Genomic DNA, 15,966 nt, shown 5'->3' with positions numbered 1-15,966 from the left:
ACGTTCTTTCATTCTCTGTATTATCTGTACTTACTGGTGGAGCCACATCAGTCCACTTAATATGGTGCCCCTGAAAAAGTGACCAACAAATCTGCCCTACTCATACCTGAATGAAAGGTGGGCATTTTAGAGAGAAAATATTTATCACGATTTTCTCGAGCACTGCATGATTCCATCATCAAAAGACATATCTGAGGATGATTTTATTTTCCAACAAGATTTAGCTTCATTTCTTACAACAAAATCAACTAAAATCTGGCTGTACCGATGCAAAATTACAGTGTTACCGTAGCCAGCCAATTCAACAGATCTTAACCAGATTCGCCAGATTCTGAAAGTTTATGGGGTATAGTAGAGAAAAAACTGCAGGAAATTGAAACAAAGCTGAGCTGGTGCTGAGCATTAAGCACACTTGGGCCAATGTAAACAAAAAAGACAGCCAAAAACTTTTTTATCTATGAAAGATCGTTTAAATGCAGTAATCAAAGCTGCAAAATATTAAGTAATTTTTTTTATCCGTTTATAACTGAATTTTAGTGTTTTTAATAAAAAAATTCGGACCACATAAAATTTTATTTTTACATTTAATTTTTTAAGTTTAAATATACCGTGAAATACGTAGACTTGATTCTTTCAAAAGTAATTTAACTTAAGTATGTAAAAAACAAATAAAAAAAAGAGAGTTCCATGTCGAATTTTTCAAGTATTCTAATATTTTGAATCAGAAGTGTAATTTTATGACTTGTGCATAGTACTTGTGGTTGAATCTAGGATTCTCCTCAAGAAAGCCGAATTCTCGGAAAATATGGCATAACGTTTTTAACACATCCAAAATAAACACATGGTTTCAGATAAATTCAGGAATAATAATTTAGTGGCGTTGTCTGCTTATGATCATTGAATTAATTTGAGACTTCGCAGTTAAACATTGATTACGGCTTTTCTGTCGACTGTTCATCGCCGGTTATAAAATTAAATAAAATCAACAGTGTCATATTTTACCAAGTTTTGTAATTAATTTTGAAACTGGTAAGAATAAGTACTCTGAATTTTGAAACCGAACTCAGCAAACCATACATATCTACTTTCTTTCGTTTCTTTTTAATTAACGTATCAAATTGCCAGTCATTTCAAAGAATTAGGAGATTTTATGCGTTGCATTAGCCATTTTCATTTTATGTCCTGGAACAAAAATAGACCTCTCTTGCAAGCGCTATAAAACTATTGATTTGCGATCATTGGATAATGTCATTTTTTATTTTGTTCTTATTGGCTATGGAAGAGCTCGGCAACAGACCAATCAAATTGGTTGTAGTGGGAGACGGAACTGTTGGTAAAACTTGTTTACTCATATCTCACGCCGCAGGATATTTTCCAGAAGAAGAATACGTAACAACTGTGTAAGTTCATTGATTATCCTATTGTAAGCAATTTAAGTTGCTCTTCAAAATATTAGTTCATGTAAAACATATAATATTGAAGTCAAGTGACTCAACTTTTTAGTTGCATTTACACCTGGAAAATTAATGGGAATAAAATTGTCACGAATTTGAAACAATTATACACTTCTGCAATATACAAGGTTTTTAAATAATTAATTCGAAGATTTTTTGGTTTTCGAATACACACACACATCTGCCAATCGGTGATGAAAGTAATAATGAGAATCGGTCAAACTGTGTAGATTTTTCAGAACTTAGAACCACTTTGTAATAATAACTCCTATTTTTTTAAAGATTTTATCCGACTAATAAAACAAGAACAACTTGGAATATACAATTTCATCATCGAGTGTGAATAGAGCAAGGTTCGCAATATGAAGCTAGTCTAAGCTGTTTAAACCGTTCTCGTTGCTCGAAGGTTTTAATTTTAAATAGTTCAATCAATTACGGTCCTACGCAGGAGAATGAATACATTCCTTCCTTCCTTCTTTCTTCTTCATTAGCTTTTTATTTTATTTTTATTTACTTTTTTAAATAAATAAATGGTTTATCTTTAAGTATTTTAGTAGCAAACTTGAATTTGTAAGGTAAAATATTTTCTAACGTTGTCCCGATCGTGTTTCCCACTGCAACTTTTTCATCAAAATGAAAATTGCATTACATTGTGAAATTGAGAATATGATTGGAGCAATTTAGACTGGATAGGCCGGGATAGCCTCGTTGGTAGTGCACTGGGCCCATGTCCTAGTAAATGGTGACTGATGCATGTTAAATCTGTCGAGTCACTAAGTCCTCCATGTTCCCATAACAAATCATACCTCTGGGGGTACTGATCCAGGAGCTTCCTTGTCTTCTAGATTGGTTCAAAGTTACAGGGCTCCGTAGTTGAACATTAGTAGTCGTAAACCCAAAATTGGATCTGCTGTTTAACGACGGATATAAAAGTTTAGACTGGATGAACCGCGGTTGCTCAGGAGATAGAACGATCGATTCTCAATGAGGTGAACAGAGTTCGAATCTCTGTGATGGCTGTTCGATATGAATTCCGCATCTAGGTTGCACCCCCCGTAAAATATCCTCAGTGGTAGACGTATCATGGGTTAGAGTCCCCTTGCCATCTGGCTAACCGTGGGAGGTTCTCGTAGTCTTCCTCTCTATGTAACGCAAATGCATTTTTGTTCCATCAAAAAGTCCTCTACGAAGGCGAATTTCTGCTAATACTTCATCTAGGAGTTTTCTTGTCTTCTGGATCAAGTTCAAAATTACAAGGCTACAGATTTGAACAGTGGTAACCATAAGCTCAAAAGTGGGTCGGCTGTTCAACGACAGTGATAAGATATAATAAAATTTAGGCAGGATGGTCAAACTAAATCCACTAAAAATATTCCATAAAAATTGTAAATCGAATATCATTAGATCTAAGTCTTTTATATTTATAACTGGCGTTGAACAGCCAACCCAATTTTGAATTTACGACCATCAATGATCAACTCTTAGCCTTCGTGGTGGACTTTTTAAAGGAACTGACTAGCATTTGCCTTGCATGGAAAGAAAAACCACGAAAAATTCCCTTGGTTAGCTTGACAATTAGAGAATTCCACCTTATTATCTGTCTATCACTGAGGATATTTTACGTCAGCACTGTGACCGATGTCAGACGAGAGCAGAATTCATATCAGCCTGTCTCCGCTAGGATTCGAACTTGGGTTATCTCAATGGGAGGAGAATGATCCATTTCCTGACCAACCACGGCTCAATCTTTTCTATAGTAGATTTTTTCGACAGAATTATTTAAAATGTAGATAAAAGATACATTACTGATTGCAGACTCATGACGCCAGGTGAAAACTACTACCTAGATTGTTCGAAAAGATGGCAGTTTTTTGCGTTTTAAAAGTTCCGACAAAGTGACACGGGACTTTCTGTATCTTGGTATACTGAAGAAAACATTTGTTTATAGAATTGAAGCAGCTTGCGTCTTTTAATATTTTTTAATTGTGACTTTATTACATTATTTCTGCGCTATTTATTTCAGAGCAAAACAATTGTGACGTGAAACAAAGATCGAAAATGTTATTGAATCTGTCAATTGACTTATCTATCGAAGTTTATGGTTGATTAGTTTAATCCATACAAAATTTAATGACACCAGAGACGTATTCGGCTACACTGCATCCAACACAAATTTTAATACGTACTTAATATAATGTAATCAAATGGTGTAGTAAACTACGCCAGATATTATAAGAATGCTGAATTGAAAAAATTTGTGAATGTGGGCAAATGATTTATACCTAAGTATCTTTCTTTCTCTTCATTTTATTTATTTATTTATTTAATCAATTTTTCAGATTTGATGAGGAGTACATTGAGGGGTACATAGAAGTAGACAATATACGGATCAGTTTAGCTCTCGTGGACACTGCCGGACAGGAAGATTACGAAAGATTACGGCCCTTATCGTATCCAGGTGTTAGTTTTATTTATTAGAATTTTCTAATTTAAATCATTTTTATTCTTTCTCCATACAAAAATATTTATGAAACTGCTTTACGCCTAACTAAATAAGAAATATTTAATGCTATTATCTTCATCACAGATGCTTATTCCATCTTTTTTGCTCATCATTTTAACTTTTGCTACAAAATTGTCAATTTATTGAAGAATATATTCAAGCAAATTAAGTGAAAATCAAATCTAGCTGTCACTTCCTGCCACTTGGCGACTCAATTGGCGATTTGGCGATTAAATTAGCGAATTGGCGATTTAAAAAATGTCTGCTTATTCGATTGCCTCGTTTTTTTTCTTTTTTAATTGAAAATTCATCTCGTGTGCATTTTTTTTCACCTTCTTCTTCTTAGTATTATTCTTATTATTATTGACATTAATAAATGTGTAAGTATAAAAACTAGCTGTCACTATATCGGCCACGAACGACTAAATATTAGAATTGGCGATTTAAAAAATGTCTGCTTACTCGGTTGCCTATTTTTTTTTTTTTTTTAAATCGAACATTCATCTCGTGCATTTTTTGCTCAATTTCTAATTAAAAGGGCGCCAAATATTATTTTCTGTTTATTATGACCCGAAAACAATGACTAAATTATATGGTTTCAGAAAATTCTTGCTAGAAGAAGAGAAAAGCCTTACACATTTATCTTTTACATTATAAAAACTAAAGCTCATTATAATTTATAATAAGTAAAATATAAGTAATAAGTTATATAAGTAGCTCATTTATAATAAGTAAAAGTTCTTGTAAAGCAATGAATGGATTATATGAATTTATCAGCTATATTTTAATGTATATTCTATTAACACTTTTTAACGAAATGTGTTCCACGCCAGATCTGAAACTCATGCGATTTTGTATTTTCTTCGTTTAAATATTAATTTGCGATCTATGATGTGCATTTTTTTTCTTGATTTTCGACAATTGTTATAAATATCTATATATATATATTTCTCTTACGCGGCGACAAAAAAAAGCCTCATTACAACTCCCCGAATGGCAACGCTAGAGAATCGACCAATGATTGCCGCTAGCAATGTCACATGCCGAATCTAGCTGAGGTGGCTCAACATATAGCGCTTTTAAAAACGGAAAATGGAATAAGCTAGGCAGAAGTGAGTAGTCTTTGTCGATGGATCTCTATTTTAGTATTTTGTCGAAAGCGCTTTTTTTCACGAATTTATATATTACGAATTTATTGGACGATTTTTGATTTATATCACAAATATATTTGTTTTATCATTGTTATTAGTTATTCATTGAAACATGAGTCTCAGTCGTGCTGTTACGTTTTAAGATTTTATACTATAGCACATTTCTAATAGGTTTAACGAATTCCATGTCATTTATTTGAATTCAAATTTGTTTTAATGACTTAGTATTTACTAAAAAGATGTAATTTTTCTTTTTAAATTTTGTTACATGGATTTGAATTATTGTTTTTAATTCTTAGAATTTTGTGTATTTGCAATGTAAAGTTAGCAGCGAGCGAAGCGAGCTTGTTTTGCGAAGCAATCTATATAAGATTGCGTAGCAATTTTCGGGGGTTGGTGAGCGTTAGCGAGCAAGGGGCGCAGCCAACTAGTTTATATTATTTGCATTTATTGCCAAACTTTTTCTGGGAAATGACGACTCAAATACCTAGTTAGTAGTCAAATGCAGATCAATATTAATATCTCCACGACACAGATAAGTTTTCTTCCTATCATAAAGCCAGTCGTTTTCTTTCATGCGTTGTAGAATTTACTATAACCAAAATGAACAGGAATATGTAATAAAAGTTTACTTTTCTGGAACCATTAGAACTTTAAAATGCGCAGAGCAAAAACGACTCCACTGCCGCAAACATTTATGTTTGCATTTCCGCAAAATGGTGGCCATATTCTATTTATTTCAACCAAATGTTACATACGTATAATCAATATTTGAAACTTAGCTCCGCAAATTTCACAATAATTTTACGTTTATGACAAAATTTTCTGCTTGAAGCTGGAAGTACAGCCAATTTTCAGTCCAATCTTTGGAAATTCGTTCGAAATTTTGAATCAGTAATGAGAGAAGCCGAAAAGTATTTAGTATTCCCGATAAATATTTAGTATTAATAAAATTAGTAAAATTGTGGTTATAATTTTACATTTTTCTACTTTCTGTTGTGTGAATTTCTTTCACATGTTGTTACTAAGCAAACTGCTGATCAATTTTAAAGACTTAATGAGAAGTATATAGTTGGTAAAAAAAAATTCCATGCGTATAAATAAATCATTTTATAATTGTTTAATAATGAAAAATAATGGACCGTTTGTTTTTCAGACAGATGGTTTCCTGCTGTGTTTTAGTGTGGATAACAACAGATCTTATGAAAATATCACAACAAAATGGTATCCAGAAATAAGGCATCACTGCCCTACCACCCCTTTCATCTTAGTAGGTAAGTGCACATTAACTTCTCTGTAAAACAATACATTATTAAGGGAGTACGGTACGCTTCTACAGTACAGTACCACCCACTCCGAAAGTATACAGTTCCTAGCCAAATTATTAGACTCTCTGTAGTTTTTCAATAATTACACGTTTTGCACAAGTTTATAAACAATACTTATATATTTAAATGTACGTGTAATGGGATTTCATTCAGGAATATACTTCCTATTTGTATTTACTTTTAACGTATTGCATTACAATGTTAACCAACTGATACACGAACGTAAACAAGTGCAAACCGGTTTCAGTCGCGTTTTCACATGCTTCAGTTGCGGACGTGTTTCTGTGGCATAATGCGCTGTGTTTATTTGTTTCACAGTTTAATACTTACACACAGTTATTTGTTATTAATACACAGTTAGGGCGCTTTTTCATTACACGACACGATAACGACAAAACGGATCCGATTGTCGGCGAACGACATAGGGTCAAGTAAAATCGGAGCGCTTTTTCACTCACCGATACGATAACGATTATGTCGTATCCGACAAGACGATAACGTTTGTCGGAATCAAATGTCGGTTAGGCAAGAAAATTTCTCCTCAAATCGTGGCGATTCTATTAGTTGTTGTGTATCTTTCCTGTTTTATCTCCTCTTTTGATATCATTATTTTATTCTTTTAATCAATTTTAATATTTTATTAGATCATGTCAAATGTAAAATTCGAAAATAAAAGTTTTATATAATTTATTCTCATGTCTGGTTATAAATTTTTAATTTCATGAAGTTGCATTTTTTACATTATAATGAGGTTGTAAGACGTAAACAATCATAAAAGTTTTATTGGAAATTTTTATAAATTCATTATATGCTTTAATGAAGGGATGGTATTTTTTATAATAGTAATGGTTTGATAAAAAGGCAAATAAAGACCCTTATGTATTTCAAACAGAACTCGATCCAACTACTGGTTTCTGCTTGATTGAATAATATAAAGTCTGTTCCCTGATTCAACTGAAACATTTTTTTGAAACATGATAGAACGGCTTCATAAGATAAATTTGATAAAACTCATTTAAAAAATCATCTAAAAATATTATTCTAAATGAAACTAATGTTTTAATTCGATTTGAAAAAAACGTTAATACTTTAAAACATTTAAAGAATTTAAGTAATGTTAAGTGATTACAGACATAATTTTAAGTGTAGATTGGCGGCACTTAAAAACCGCCAAATCTGTAGCTGCTGTGGCGTTAATACGTAAGTACCATTTCGTGCACCCAAAAACATTTCTGCACTGCTAGCTTTTTTCTTCTAAAATAAAGTAAGAAGTTTGAGACGACAATTATCATTCGGCATATTTAAAGTTTGCAGAAAAAAATCACATCAGAACACAAGCAACTGCTCACTTGTTGGGTCTCAAGCTCAAAACATTGAATGAACAAGAATTTCTACTTCTCGGACTAACGATATCGGACAAGTGAAAAAACAGTTGCTTAAACGATCCGGCAACGACATTGTCGTTCACACATTTGTCGTCCGATTTTGTCGGTATCGTGTCGTGTAATGAAAAAGCGCCCTTATTTGTTTATTTTGCGTGCAGTGTTTAAATAATTGATTGGAAACTTTCCTAATAGGTAAAAAAAAAAAAAAAAAGGCGATCCTTCACCGTGTAAAGAAGCTGTAAGTAAAGGCTCTCGTGAATGCTGAAATATTTTCAAGCCGCGAAATATCACGAAGATTGAAGGTTTCTGATGCTAGCGTACGACGCATAAAGAAAAAAATTTAATTAGGTGACGAATTCAGTCCCCCCCCCCCAAAAAAAAACGCCAGGACCTTAAAGTGGGTCTAATAATTTATCCACGGACTGCATGTACTAAAAAGTACGTATACGCACAAAATGTAATACAAGAGTACCGTATTGCGATCACGTCCGTGTGATCTTGGGTCGTTAGAAGTCAGAAAAGATCGTTTTATGTATGATACCATGGTCGTGAAGGGAGAATCGGGCGATAACATCACGTGTGATGAGAATCATACGTGATGTCATCGCCCGATCACGATGAAAAGATCACAGTCCTGAAGGAATTTGTGGACTGTTGTTGTTACTTATTTCCAAAGGTCTGACGGCGACAGACCAGATCCATAAATCCGTTGACGAATAAAAAGTCGAAAACAAGGAGGGGAGAAGTGTAAATTTCTTCTGGAAGAACTCCTAAGCAGCATAAAATATCTTCAGCTAACCTCCTTGTTTTCGACTTTTAATATGTTGATGAATAAAAAGTCGAAAACAAGGAGAGGAGAAGTGTAAATTTCTTCTCGAAGAACTCCTAAGCAGCTTAAAACATCTTCAGCTAAAGCCTGATGTTGGCGACATTTCGAGCAAAGGGGTTGGATTTTATACCCTGAGAAAAAGTAAGGCATTTTAGATGTTAACTGGCAAGGTGTGAAAGGCAAGTATTGGGTTATTTTTGTCGCATGGTAATATCAACGACTGTTCCAGCTTAAATGGACTAATTTGACTTATGTATGAAAAGCAGTTTAAATCTATTTATTTTACCCGGTGTCCAAAAAATGAGAGACGATTTAAAAAGAGAAAAACGAATACGAAAGGGGAATCGAAATGTACGATTGACAGTAGTGTTCTGCTTAGGAGGCCGAAAAATTTCTTCTCTCCAAGTGTCAAAATTATTAAAAAAGTTTAACAAACGGTGCCGCTAACTGCGAAAGCTAGAAAACAAATGTTTCCAAAATAAGAATTACTTGCAACAACAGTATATCGCAGTCCGGGGACAAAATTAACAGAACTCGGTGCAGCAGATAGTCTGATATGCAGCAAGAGATATTTAATAGTTTTTCCGTTTTAATTGTTTTAAAATGATTCATCAACAGAAGAGCCTTCTGTTGACTAACTTGGCAAGTTATTTTAAAACATAGTGAGAATAAATATCTTCGAAATACGAAGCAGACCATAGACATCTATCTTTATTTAATTTTAAAATCGTTCATCATCTTCGGCACAATTCGGAATTTTCGGCATTTTTTTTTCTTTCTTTACTAGTCAAATAGCTAAATGGTTCCCGCTCTTTCGGAGGTATGAGTCCAGTCGTATACAGAACTAAAATTCATTTTCAATAAAAGTAAGTATGGTTTTTAGTGTTTCGAGCTTATTAGTTTATACATTCAATTTTACTTTAAAACTTGCACCATCTGAGCTCGTCTAGTGCACTGGCACAAATGTGGCAGCATCACAATAAATGTGGTTGCCTTTGTCAAAAACAATAAGTTAGTAGCCAAATAGAAAATCTTTGATAGCCTTGCCAAACCTTGATTTTTTTTCTTTAGTTGGAAATTTCATGTAATGAGTTTATTTTGTTAATCGAATAAATAATGTTTTGAAATCATTTTTTTCACTAACTTTCGTACAGGTACTAAAACAGATCTAAGAGAAAATGCAGAAGAACACTCTAAAGATAAATTTATTAGTAGAACGCAAGGGAAAAAATTAGCTTCAAAAATTAAGGCTGCCAAATATGTAGAATGTTCAGCGAAGGAAACTAATGGAGTAAAAGAAGTATGTGCTTTTTTTTTTATCTGGTATACTATTGTTTATTATTGTTATGTGTTAAGGGTCATTTTTGTCGAGAAACACTAATATAAGTCTGCCTGTATCATACTATTGAGTTTTGAGATAAATTATGCAAATTTGTGAAATCTGAGAACAAGTTTATGTTTAAAGAGCGTTGTGGAATAACATGTTAAGTGATAGGGGATAAGTTTAAAGTTACGCACCTCTAAGTTTTACTGTTCGTAATTTAACGAAAATGCTTTTAATTTTCAAAACTTATTGCACAGTTCATTTGCACAAAAAGTGTCTATCAAGCAAGAAAAGAGAAGGCCTCTGCACGCTGCAGCAATAAGCGAGAAATCTGATAATTTAAGAGTCCTTACGCAGTGGTATCTTCCCCGAATGCTCAGTTTAGTAGTCCGAACGTAGTGACATATTTCTTAAATCCCCACTGCGCAGTTTATGTCCGTCACGTCGGATTACTAAATTGAGCCTTTCTCTTCTAAGAGGTGTTGATAAAACGCCTGGTATATGGTAATACTGATTGTTTCAAATGTATTGCAACCGGTGATGATATTTACTCAGAGGCTTCATTAGTATAACGTTTGCTGTTCAAGGCGTTGTCACGTTGTTTTATAATATTGTTTCTATATTTCGCACCCAATAACTCACAATTTTAAGACAACTGATAAATACTGAGTTAGCTCATAAGAAAGCAACCAGTAGTGAATAGTCCATACACTAGACATTTAATAAAAGTTTCAATCAATTAAATTAAAATTCCTATGTGAAGTTTATTTATTTATTTATTTTTTTGTGGCTGGTTGGCGCAGTTGGTTTGTCGTCGGCCTTCTGAGTCTAAATCTGCGGGTTCGATCCCCGGCCCAGACACCGGATTTTCGGAATGCAGAAAATCCTTAGTGGCCAAATCGTATGATTATGCGGCATGCAAAAGATCCCTGGAGTGCCTTATTGGCTCTTCGCATTTCCGGCGAAATTAAATTCCTTGTGCACTTTTACATCCAAATAGAGTCTCGGTGCTGCCATCTAGTGTGGCAGAAACTAGACGTCCAAATTAACATGACCAACGGTATCTCACCCATTGTGGTGGTCCTGAAAGAGTGGATACCTCCTCTGGAGAACGCACTAGGTCTGCTCATCGGCAAGACCGATTGTGCAGCTCATTGGAAATATAAAAAAAAGTTGTTTTTTTTTCAATAAGTTTCTTCGTTTCTACCAAAATCAGTATAAGGAAAATGCAATAGAGTGTATAAAGAGAGACATTTTGTATTTGAACAATAAAAAGACAGCAATTACAGCACCCTAAGTCTGTCTGTTAAAAATAAAAGCCTAAATTTCAACTGATCTCTATTCACCTCTGAGTTTTAGAGATTTGAAACTTTCATGTAGTGAATTAATAAAGTTTTAATAAAGCGATTAATAAAGTGTTGTATGAAAATTTGAAATAATTAATTTAAATAATCTTAAATTTTTTCTCGGCAGATTTAGTTTTTGGTTCTATTGGAATAAAATTTAAATCAGAAATTTCTCTTCGCTACCATTGCAGCATCATCCACAAACTTGTTTTTAAATACTTGTTTAATTTTTGGTTGCTATCAGAAGCCGTTCATTTTTTTTTTTTTGCTGCTAACGAAATTATTTAGCAGTAGTGCAAAAAATTAAGTTTAAAAAAAGTTTTTTTAAAAAAATTATCGTAAGCTTTTTAATTGCTTTGGTTAACTAAATGCAACTTTTGCATAAAATTTGTTATAAAACAATAATAACTTATAAAAAAGTTAATTTATCTTATTTACCGCTTTATAATTATAAAACAGTTAACGGTATAATAAGTGTGGTGACCTGCCTACACTCCACAATATCCTCCTCCCACAATAATCTCCTCCACAATAAGTATAAAACGATGCATATCTTATAAATCTATAAAATGCTTCATATTAAAGTAGTATCATTCCATACTTTTTGTATATAATTATAGAACAATTTTAATTTTAGGCCCTTTAACTTTGGATAACAAACAACTCTTGCGTTGCGTATACGTTACATTAACGCTAACGTGTTTTTCCGTTTCTTAGCGATGCTGTATATGCTCAGAAATAGTGTATTGTGTCTCACAAATAGTGTAGGAATGTTAAGACTTACTTTAAAAATGGAGAGGCTTAAACTGGTGCGTAATAGTCGCAATATTTCTCTTCAGAAAAATTTTAGTTTCCAATCATTATGAAAGTCGTATCGTCATAAAAATAAAGTCAATGCCGCAGAAATAAAATTTTCATTGCTGAATGTTTTCATTCTAAAATTAGAAACGTAAAGACAACAGAGAATAATTTTAAACAACTCTTTGACCTTAAGAAATGATAATTAAATGTTACTTGTAGAGCCGTGATGGCTTAGGAGATAGAGCGTTCGCTTTCCAATGAGGTGAACCGGGTTCGAATCCCTGTGATGGCTGGTCGATACGAATTCCGCATCCGGCTTGCATCGACCACAGTGCTGACATGAAATATCCTCAGCGATAGACGGGTTATGGCTTAGAATTCCTTTGCCGTCAGGCTAACCGTTCGAGGCTCTAGTGGTCTTCCTCTCCGTGTAACGCAAATGCGGATTAGTTCCATCAAAAAATTCCTCCACGAAGGCAAATTTCTCCCAATACTTGATCCAGAAGTTCCATTGACTTCTGAAGTGGGTTCAAAATTACAAGGCTACGTAGTTGAACATTAGTAGTCGTAAACACAAAAATTGGGTCAGCTGTTCAACGAAGGTTATAAAATAAAATACTATCTTACTTGTAAATAATGTTATAACCGAATACCATCCCTCCACAAAGGATGGTTTATTTATAAGAAACGCTTTTATTGATAAATAAATAAAATTAAATAAATAAAAATAACAGTACTTATTTTTTTATATATATTTTTATTTATTCTACATTGACATATCTCGAGAAATGCTCATCAGATGGAAAATATGAGAATAAATGATACGATGTTTCACCCTCTGAATCTGGGGTAGCGAGTTCAATGTCATTGGATAACTTTTTGTGAAATATTAAACATCATTATTTCTGATCCGGTGTGCATTTCTCGAAGTATTAACCCATTCCGGGACTTTTGTGACACCCGGAATAAATTTCTTATTTTTCATAATGTTCTACCATTGCATTTTTACATCTTGTTTTTATTTTTGTTGACAGGTATTCGAAGAAACTGTGAGAGCTGTTTGGTCTCGAAATCATTCACATATCAGAATCCATCACTGTAAATTGCTTTAAGTTCCATTACTTTTTTTTAATCCTGTAATTTTATACCTTATACTTTTCTCATTTTTTTTTCTTCCCGTTTAATAAAGTATATCTGTATTTTATCATTTTTCTTGTAACTACTTCTTTTCTCTTTTCCACTAAATAATGTAGAGATATTAAAGAAATAGAATGCGTGAATCAGGTAATCGAGTTATTTTTAACACAGATAGCGCTTTGTGAAAAATACGATTTTTTGTACAAATATTTGGGAACAGCGGTTCTCAATTTTTTCTGACTACGCAACTCTAATGAATGGATCCTTCTTTCGGCGGAACCACAGCTTAATAAAGTTCGTCAGCAATTCCAAACCTAACCAAAGAAGCACTACTAATTATTTTCGAATAATACAAGTGTACATTTTTAAACCTTTTTGTCATTAATAGTTTTAAAAATAGGTATTATGTAAGACAGTTGAATCCACAGGTATCAAACTTAGCTCTGAACTTAATTTTGGTATGTATAAACTGAAAATAAATGAAATACAATGAATTATGTTTTCTTTTTATTCGAAAAGGAATATTGAACGTTGATTGAACTATCATTAAAGTACTGTCTTAAATGTGAGAATGGTTATAAAAAACATTTCTTTATTGTTGATTTTTTTTTTGCTCCCTTTAAAGTGAAAAATTCAACTGGGAATATTTTTTATAAATGCTGATCTTTTTCATAATTTATTTAGTATATTTTTCTAGAAAAATATTTCATAAAAATAACGGAAATATTAAACAAGTAATGGATTGTTATTTGGAAATAGATGTAATCGCAGGTTTTAAAAACCATGACTGTTTTTTTTTAATTTAATTGCCGGATCCTTTGGGACACTCCCTTAGAACCCTAAAATTCCACAGAACACCTTTTGGGAACTGCTGTTTAGAAAATTATATAAGTCTTTTTTTCTAGTTTATTATTACAAGAGGTTACATACTGTTCTTCCTGGTTCCTTGAGCCCATGCGCCTTATTAAAGTTACAGATGGCGCTGCTCCAAAGATTTTATTAAACAGCTTTGAAATGTATCTTTCCACTATTCCAATTGACACAACAAGAACAATGTTCTTACATTTACCACATTATCGAATTTGTTATTTCCATGAAGAAAAAAAATTATCATTTATGCTCGTGGAATGATTGCTCCTTCCCTACTTAACCAGCTATACTATTTATCCCTTAATTTAAACCATTTTATAATTCTGGACAAAAATTTTGACTAAATTTAAACAAATTGAAAATATATGTCATTCTAAGATGATCTCTGCTCATGCTCACATATCTCCATTATTGCTTTGTAATCAATCGTAAAAAAGGAATTGTTATATCAAAATTAACCATTATCCAAATAAAATACCTTCAAAAGTTTTGACTGTAATACAATTTTAAATTTACAGATTAATTCCACAGATTTAGTTTTTAATTCTTTTGAGATAAAATGTAAGCCTGATAATTTTGCTGAATTTGACGACATTCATTAAAACTTCATTTACACGCTTATTTTTAAATATTTATTCACTTTTTGATAACTGCTGAAGTTTGAATATTTTTTGTCAAAGAACTTATTTAACAATAGTGCGAAAAGTTAATTCGTTGCTTTAAAAAATTAAATTTTTATTCTGTTTTGAATCTTTTAATGACATATATTAACTGAAAACAGTTTTGCATAAAATCTAGTATAAAAACAAGCACAACTTATTAGAAAATATAAATAACTTTTTTACCGTTTAATACTTGTAGAACGATAACTGGATATTTCTATTATGAAATGTTCTATAATAAGATAATATTATACAATTACTCGAAAATATAATAGTGGATCAACATTTTTTATTATTTAAAACTTTTAATTTTGTAAAAATTCAATTCATAATTATAACAGAAACTAATAAGAAGGGCTGAAAAAAAAAGGAAATATTGTTGGTAAATAAAGGACTTTAATTTTTACTATTAAATAAAGGAATAATTTTTACAGTTAAATAAAGGACTTTAATTTTTACTAATTTTATGCTGATGACATGTAAATACTATATCTGAATCTTTTTTGCTTATTATATGATTTTACTAATCAATAAAAATACGAATAAGAAAATTTATCTTTTTATGATAGTAAATGTAATTAACTTTAACCTTTGAACGGTTATGGAAAGCTAAACAAGACAAAAAAAATACTTAGTTTATACTGTACGCGACAGGAATACAGGATAAATAATCAGAAGACATTTTTTAGAACAGCCATTTTTATTATTATTTTTTATCTGTTTTTTTCTCTCGTTGCCATTCGCAACTCTTTTAAAAATAAGATGAACAGACATGTGACTTATGACATTCCTACGATACTCCCTCACCAGTAACTAAGTTACGATGCAAGGCAAGTATGTCAACTTTTTCATATAATGATAATATAACATAACAACATGTATACAGTTCAAAATTATACTACATAATGATTCATCATAATACAAAAACATATATACAAGATATTAATATAACACATATACAAATTATACCATTCTAAATTCCAGTTTCAATACAATAATATATATATATATATATATATATATATATATATATATATATATATATATATATATATATATATAATATATATATATATAAAATAAATGTATATGTATCTAATTAATACAGTTTTGCTCTAAAAGACGAACAGGCTTTTTCATTTTTCTGCCAAATCTAGACATTTTAACATTTCGTTC

At 32.0% G+C, this 15,966-nt stretch overlaps 1 protein-coding gene across 1 annotated transcript; it reads left to right on the top strand.

The window, feature by feature from the left end:
• The first annotated feature begins 883 nt into the window (after positions 1-883).
• LOC122272611 (ras-related protein ced-10-like) lies at positions 884-13,328 on the top strand. The gene is made up of 5 exons (XM_043056475.3): positions 884-1,400; positions 3,794-3,914; positions 6,265-6,382; positions 9,805-9,950; positions 13,156-13,328. Exons 1-5 carry the CDS (start codon positions 1,246-1,248, stop codon positions 13,231-13,233), a joined length of 618 nt encoding a protein of 205 aa, XP_042912409.3. The 5' UTR covers positions 884-1,245; the 3' UTR covers positions 13,234-13,328.
• The last annotated feature ends 2,638 nt before the right edge of the window (positions 13,329-15,966 follow it).

Source organism: Parasteatoda tepidariorum, chromosome 2, assembly GCF_982258835.1.
Source record: "Parasteatoda tepidariorum strain Cologne lab strain chromosome 2, Ptep-v5.0, whole genome shotgun sequence".
Taxonomy (NCBI): domain Eukaryota; kingdom Metazoa; phylum Arthropoda; class Arachnida; order Araneae; family Theridiidae; genus Parasteatoda; species Parasteatoda tepidariorum.
The sequence above is the reverse complement of the archived record's forward strand: the minus strand, read 5'-3'. Positions and strand labels throughout refer to the sequence as shown.

Bases quoted from the DNA above. Each gene is read 5' to 3' on its own strand.
- LOC122272611 (XM_043056475.3), top strand. From the start codon at position 1,246: ATGTCATTTTTTATTTTGTTCTTATTGGCTATGGAAGAGCTCGGCAAC. The intron at 1,401-3,793 runs GTAAGTTCATTG...TCAATTTTTCAG, and splicing joins GAAGAATACGTAACAACTGT to ATTTGATGAGGAGTACATTG. The intron at 9,951-13,155 runs GTATGTGCTTTT...TTTTGTTGACAG, and splicing joins AAACTAATGGAGTAAAAGAA to GTATTCGAAGAAACTGTGAG.